The 7,679-nt window shown below is 46.6% G+C and overlaps 1 protein-coding gene across 1 annotated transcript; it reads left to right on the forward strand.

Annotated features, from left to right (window-relative positions):
• The first annotated feature begins 3,179 nt into the window (after nt 1-3,179).
• Nucleotides 3,180-4,044, forward strand: LOC137909758 (uncharacterized). The gene is given in 3 exon segments (XM_068754186.1): nt 3,180-3,768; nt 3,771-3,836; nt 3,839-4,044. Coding segments are annotated over 3 exon segments (861 nt in total).
• The last annotated feature ends 3,635 nt before the right edge of the window (nt 4,045-7,679 follow it).

Consider the following 7,679-nt stretch of genomic DNA (forward strand, 5'->3'; position numbering starts at 1 on the left):
GGTGCTGATCTAAAGGATGCCCAGAGATGGGTGTAGGACTACATCTCTGTCTCCTGGTCCTGACTCTGGACTACATCTCTGTCTCCTGGTCCTGACTCTGGACTACATCTCTGTCTCCTGGTCCTGACTCTGGACTACGTCTCTGTCTCCTGGTCCTGACTCTGGACTACATCTCTGTCTCCTGGTCCTGACTCTGGACTACATCTCTGTCTCCTGGTCCTGACTCTAGACTACATCTCTGTCTCCTGGTCCTGACTCTAGACTACATCTCTGTCTCCTGGTCCTGACTCTGGACTATGTCTCTGTCTCCTGGTCCTGACTCTAGACTACATCTCGGTCTTCTGTTCCTGACTCTAGACTACGCCTCTGTCTCCTGGTCCTGACTCTGGACTACATCTCTGTCTCCTGGTCCTGACTCTGGACTACATCTCTGTCTCCTGGTCCTGACTCTGGAATATGTCTCTGTCTCCTGGTACCTGACTTTGGACTACATCTGTGTCTCCTGGTCCTGACTCTGGACTACATCTCTGTCTCCTGGTCCTGACTCTGGACTACATCTCTGTCTCCTGGTCCTGACTCTGGACTATGTCTCTGTCTCCTGGTCCTGACTCTGGACTATGTCTCTGTCTCCTGGTCCTGACTCTGGACTATGTCTCTGTCTCCTGGTCCTGACTTTGGACTACATATGTGTCTCCTGGTCCTGACTCTGGACTACGTCTCTGTCTTCTGGTCCTGACTCTGGACTACATCTCTGTCTCCTGGTCCTGACTCTGGACTACATCTCTGTCTCCTGGTCCTGACTCTGGACTATGTCTCTGTCTCCTGGTCCTGACTCTGGACTATGTCTCTGTCTCATGGTCCTGACTTTGGACTACATCTGTGTCTCCTGGTCCTGACTCTGGACTACGTCTCTGTCTCCTGGTCCTGACTCTGGACTACGTCTCTGTCTCCTGGTCCTGACTCTGGACTACATCTTGGTCTTCTGGTCCTGACTCTAGACTACATCTCTGTCTCCTGGTCCTGACTCTGGACTATGGCTCTGTCTCCTGGTCCTGACTCTGGACTACGTCTCTGTCTCCTGGTCCTGACTCTGGACGACATCTCTGTCTCCTGGTCCTGACTCTGGACTACATCTCTGTCTCCTGGTCCTGACTCTGGACTATGTCTCTGTCTCCTGGTCCTGACTCTGGACTATGTCTCTGTCTCCTGGTCCTGACTTTTGACTACATATGTGTCTCCTGGTCCTGACTCTGGACTACGTCTCTGTCTCCTGGTCCTGACTTTGGACTACATGTCTGTCTCCTGGTCCTGACTCTGGACTACATCTCTGTCTCCTGGTCCTGACTCTGGACTATGTCTCTGTCTCCTGGTCCTGACTCTGGACTATGTCTCTGTCTCCTGGTACCTGACTCTGGACTACATCTCTGTCTCCTGGTCCTGACTCTGGACTATGTCTCTGTCTCCTGGTACCTGACTTTGGACTACATCTGTGTCTCCTGGTCCTTACTCTAGACTACATATCTGTCTCCTGGTCCTGGCTCTGGACTACATCTCTGTCTCCTGGTCCTGACTCTAGACTACATCTCTGTCTCCTGGTCCTGACTCTGGACTACATCTCTGTCTCCTGGTCCTGACTCTGGACTATATCTCTGTCTCCTGGTCCTGACTCTAGACTACATCTCTGTCTCCTGGTCCTGACTTTGGACTACATGTCTGTCTCCTGGTCCTGACTCTGGACTACATCTCTGTCTCCTGGTCCAGACTCTGGACTACATCTCTGTCTCCTGGTCCTGACTCTGGACTACATCTCTGTCTCCTGGTCCTGACTCTGGACTACATCTCTGTCTCCTGGTCCTGACTCTGGACTATGTCTCTGTCTCCTGGTCCTGACTTTGGACTACATCTGTGTCTCCTGGTCCTGACTCTGGACTACGTCTCTGTCTCCTGGTCCTGACTCTGGACTACGTCTCTGTCTCCTGGTCCTGACTCTGGACTACATCTCTGTCTCCTGGTCCTGACTCTGGACTATGTCTCTGTCTCCTGGTCCTGACTCTGGACTATGTCTCTGTCTCCTGGTCCTGACTTTTGACTACATATGTGTCTCCTGGTCCTGACTCTGGACTATGGCTCTGTCTCCTGGTCTTGACTCTGGACTACGTCTCTGTCTCCTGGTCCTGACTCTGGACGACATCTCGGTCTCCTGGTCCTGACTCTGGACTATGTCTCGGTCTTCTGTTCCTGACTCTAGACTACGCCTCTGTCTCATGGTCTTGACTCTGGACTATGTCTCTGTCTCTTGGTCCTGACTGGGTTTTGGGATTGTCTGGGTTTTGGTTGTCTAGCAAAGTCGGCCATATTATTAGAGATGAGAGCTGCACCATCCAAAGTAGGACGGACACCGTCTCACCTAATAAGGCCAGGCTTTCCCCAGAATGTCTGCAAGTTATCTATGAAGCCCACGTTGTTTTGTCGATGTCATCTGGACAGCCAGCGCTGGAATGATGCCATGCGGCTAAACATATCGTCACCGGTCAGATATGTACGGAGGATTATATTGATAGTCACCGGTAGGTATTAACGTGTTTGCTGCTTGGACATGTGAGGCGGAATAATGGGATTGTTGATGTATTGTCCCTCTCATTTGGCAGCAGCTGGATCTACTATTTTTCGCAAACAAATTCTGCGGGAGTTAAAGAATAATCAGAAAGACTATTGAGGAACCTCGCTGACTGTTCAAAAAAGGTGAATAAAGAGCTCCAAATAGCAGAATTACGATGTGTTGGTGTGGGCTGGATCTGACAGATTAATATCCGCATTGAATCCCTCTAGCAGCAGACTAAGCTTGTTGGAAATAGCTGCATGAATGGAATGAAAATGCATTCACTGAGGATTTACTAAATGTATGTAGGAGATCATCGTCAGCATCGACGTGCTGACGTATCCCGGTGAGCGTATTGTGTCACTTCCTGTTTGCTTGTTTCACGAATTGTTTGTGTTCTCTCTGCCACTGTACAATCATTCACTTTTTCTGCTCTTTTCCCACATAACTTTGATCACTGCTTGTCATATTCATTGACAGCGGATTAGCGCCGCCAATATTCACAACTTTTTGGGGCAGTTCTCCTTTGGTTTAATAAGCTAACTATCGAATAGCTTTTAGCACCGCTAGCTAGCTAGCGATGGCTTCTCCCTCTGCCTCTCCGCTGTCCTGCTCAGTGTGTCAAATGTTTAGCTTCTCCTCTGCTTCCTTTACTGACAGTGAAACGTGTAAGAGGTGTAGTTTATTTGCTATGTTGGAGACGAGGCTAAATGATTTAGAGACCCGGTTCCGCACCATAGAAGCGAATCCAGTAGCTTCGATAGCTAGCCAGCCCTCCCTTAGCGGTGCGGACCGAGCCGCTAACCGTCTCTGGGCTGCCTCCGAGCAGCCGGGACACCAAGGCGGCTCGGTGACTGTTTGGAGGAAGCATAGTCCGAAGCCCGCTACGGTTCACCACCGCCCCGTTCACGTTTCTAATAGATTTTCCCCGCTCAGCAACACACCTGCTGAGGACAGTACTCTGGTGATTGGTGACTCCATTCTCAGAAACGTGAAGCTAGCGACTCCCGCGGCCATAGTGAGGTGTATCCCGGGGGCCAGAGCGGGCGACATTGAATCAAATTTGAAGTTGCTGGCGAAAGCTAAACGTAAATACCGTAAGATTGTAATCCACGTCGGCACTAATGACGTCCGGCTACGCCAGTCGGAGGTCACTAAAATTAATATTGAGTCGTGTGTAGCTTTGCTAGGACTATGTCGGACTCCGTAGTTTTCTCTGGCCCCCTCCCCAATCTGACGGTGATGATATGTTTAGCCGCATGTCGTCATTCAACCGCTGGCTGTCTAGGTGGTGTCCGGAAAACAACGTGGGCTTCGTAGATAACTGGCAGACATTCTGGGGAAAACCTGGTCTTATTAGGAGAGACGGTGTCCATCCTACATTTGATGGTGCAGCTCTCATTTCTAGCAATCTGACCGAGTTTGTTAGACAACCAAAACCCTGACAATCCAGAGTCGGGACCAGGAGTCAGAGATGTAGTCCTACACCCATCTCTGAGCGTCCTCTGGATCAGTCACCCACCCAGAACCCCACCCAGAACCCCACACAGAACCCCATAGAGATGGTGTCTGTTCCCCGACCCCCTAAGGTTGTTAAATTGTACAGGAGACGTGTTACTCCTGAAAACCTTATAAAATTAAAAACTGCCGCCACAGAAATTAATAATAGTAAAACCATTAAATGTGGACTTTTGAATATTCACTCTTTGGCGTCAAAGGCATTTTTAATAAATGATCCGATCTCAGATCAGCATGTTGATATTTCCTCTTTTACCGAAACCTGGCTGGTCCTGAAGATTATTTCAGTTTAAATGAAGCCACGCCTCCCAGTTATGTTAAATTATGGTAAATTCTGGAGAGGAGGTGGAGTTGGAGCCATCTATAACTCGGAGCTCCAGATTAACCCTAAACCTAAATTAAACTATACCTCCTTTGAGAGTCTTATTCTTAGTCTGTCACTTCCAGCATGGAAATCAAGCCAGCCAGTCCTGATTGTTCTAGTTTACCGCCCTCCAGGCCCATACTCTGATTTCATGTCAGAATGTTCTGAATGTTTAACAAGCTTAGTTCTGAAAGCAGAACAGATACTTGTTGTGGGAGATTTTAACATTCATGTAGACGTCAGTGACGGCTGCCTTGCTACTGCCTTCCTCTCATTACTGGACTCAATTGGCTCCTCCCAGAGAGTGAAAGAACCCGCCCACAGCTTTAATCACACCTTGGATCTGGTTCTCACGTATGGTATTGATATTGATCAATTAATTGTATTTCCACTGAACCCTTTTTTATCAGACCACAAGTTCATCACTTTTACGTTTGTATTATTGGACTACGTTCCATCAAACAGAACAGCCTTGACTAGATGTCTGTCTGATGGTGCTATTGCTAAATTCAAAGAAGTGATCCCATCAGCATTAAACTCTTTATCAAGCCTTAACATTACTGAGGAGTCATGTGGTAACTTTAGCCCCTCCCACATAGATCATCTTGTAGGTGGTGCTGGGGACTTGATACGCACGAAGCTTGACTCCATCGCCCCCTTAAGAATTAAAAAACTAAAGCCAAAAAGGAAAGCTCCGTGGTTCAATTCTGAGATTAGATTGTTAAAGCAAACAGCCAGAAGACTGGAGAGAAGGTGGAGCTCCAGTAAATTGGAGGAGTCTTGTTTAATCTGGAAAAACAGCCTCAAAATGTACAGGAAGACGCTCCGCAAGGCAAGAGGAGCATATTACTCATCTCTAATAGAAGAGAACAAATCGAATCCAAGGTTTCTCTCTGACACCGTAGCTAGGCTAACACAAAGCTAGAGCAGCATATTACTCATCTAATAGAAGAGAACAAATCTAATCCAAGGTTTCTCTCTGACACCGTAGCTAGGCTAACACAAAGCTAGAGCAGCATATTACTCATCTCTAATAGAAGAGAACAAATCGAATCCAAGGTTTCTCTCTGACACCGTAGCTAGGCTAACACAAAGCTAGAGCAGCATATTACTCATCTCTAATAGAAGAGAACAAATCTAATCCAAGGTTTCTCTCTGACACCGTAGCTAGGCTAACACAAAGCTAGAGCAGCATATTACTCATCTCTAATAGAAGAGAACAAATCTAATCCAAGGTTTCTCTCTGACACCGTAGCTAGGCTAACACAAAGCTAGAGCAGCATATTACTCATCTCTAATAGAAGAGAACAAATCTAATCCAAGGTTTCTCTCTGACACCGTAGCTAGGCTAACACAAAGCTCCAGCTCTGTTGACCCTTTTATTCCGACAGGTCTCAGTAGTGAAAATTTCATGAACTTCTTCAGTACCAAAATCGAATCTATTAGGGACGACATTCATCAGCGTCTGCCTTTGTGTGGCATTGACCCCTCCCTGAGTGATGGAAGTAGAGATACGACTGTTACTCTTGATAGTTACTTGGATAGCTTCACCCCCATTAACTTGCAGCAAATTAGTGTGGCTGTTGCCTCATCTAAACCGTGCACTTGTCTCTTAGACCCGGTCCCAACTAAGCTGCTTAAAGAAGTCTTCCCCTCAATCAGTATTGCTTTGCTAAATATAATTAATCTATCTTTACTCACAGGCTATGTACCCGAGTCTTTTGAAACAGCAATCATTAAACCGCTTCTCAATAAACCAACATTGGATCCTGATGTCTCGGCTAACTATCGGCCAATTTCAAACCTTCCATTCCTGTCAAAGCTTCTAGAGAAAGCAGTTTCCAGTCAGCTGTGTGAATTCTTACAAGACAATCAGTTATTTGAGGTTTTGCAGTCGTGTTTCAGAGCTCATCATAGCACAGAGACAGCATTAGTTAAAGTCACCAATGACCTTTAATAGCGTCTGATAATGGACTTGTCTCCGTGCTTATTTTATTAGATCTCAGTGCAGCCTTTGACACAATAGATCATCAGATTCTGTTACAGAGGCTGGAACAATCTGTTGGTGTTAGAGGATCTGCATTGAACTGGTTTAGATCATATTTATCTGATAGATTTCAGTTTGTACGTGTTCATGATGAATCTTCTACGTACACTGAAGTTAAATATGGAGTTCCACAGGGTTCAGTGCTTGGACCTATTCTGTTCACGCTGTATATGCTTCCCTTATGTAACATTATTATAAACATAGCATAAATTTCCACTGCTATGCAGACGATACACAATTATACCTGTCAGTTCAGCCAGACAAAGTCGATCAGTTGGTTAGACTTCAGACGTGCCTTAAGGACATTAACTCCTGGATGACCGAGAACTTCCTGTTATTAAATCTAAATAAAACTGAGGTTCTGGTTCTTGGGCCAAAGCATCTCAGAAATGTTTGTTCTAGTGTTGTAGTTGAACAAGACGGCGTCTCAGTGTCCACCAGCACCACTGCCAAGAATCTGGGGGTAATCTTTGATCAGGACCTGTCCTTTCAGTCCCAGATAAAGCACGCGTCAAGGACTGCGTTCTTTCACCTTCGGAATATCTCAAAGGTCAGGCACCTACTAACCCGAAAAGATGCAGAAAAAATAGTCCATGCTTTTGTGACTTCCAGACTGGACTACTGCAACTCCTTACTGTCCGGCTGCCCAAAAAGGTCTATTAAACATCTCCAGCTGATCCAGAATGCAGCAGCTCGGGTTCTAACAGGAACCAGACAGAGAACACATTTCCCCTGTTCTGGCATCTCTGCATTGGCTTCCTGTCAGGGAACGGATTGAATATAAAATCCTTCTACTTACTTTTAAAGCCCTCACCAGCCAGGCCCCTCCTTACCTTACATAGATGATTATCCCGTATTGCCCCACTAGAACCCTGCGGTCCCAAAATGCTGGCCTGCTCGTGGTTCCAAAAATTTCCAAGAGAAGACAGGGGGGCGGAGCTTTCAGTTATCAAGCTCCTTTATTGTGGAATCAGCTCCCTGATTGGTTCGTGAGACAGACACCATCTCTATGTTCAAGAGTAGATTAAAGACTTTCCTTTTTAACAAAGCTTATAACTAATCGATGCAGTAATCAATATAATCAATATGCTGTCATTAGGCAGCACTGGTGGCTTAACATCATGACACACTGAGCTCCTCCCCCTTTATCG

This window comes from Brachionichthys hirsutus, chromosome 2 (genome assembly GCF_040956055.1).
Source record: "Brachionichthys hirsutus isolate HB-005 chromosome 2, CSIRO-AGI_Bhir_v1, whole genome shotgun sequence".
NCBI lineage: Eukaryota > Metazoa > Chordata > Actinopteri > Lophiiformes > Brachionichthyidae > Brachionichthys > Brachionichthys hirsutus.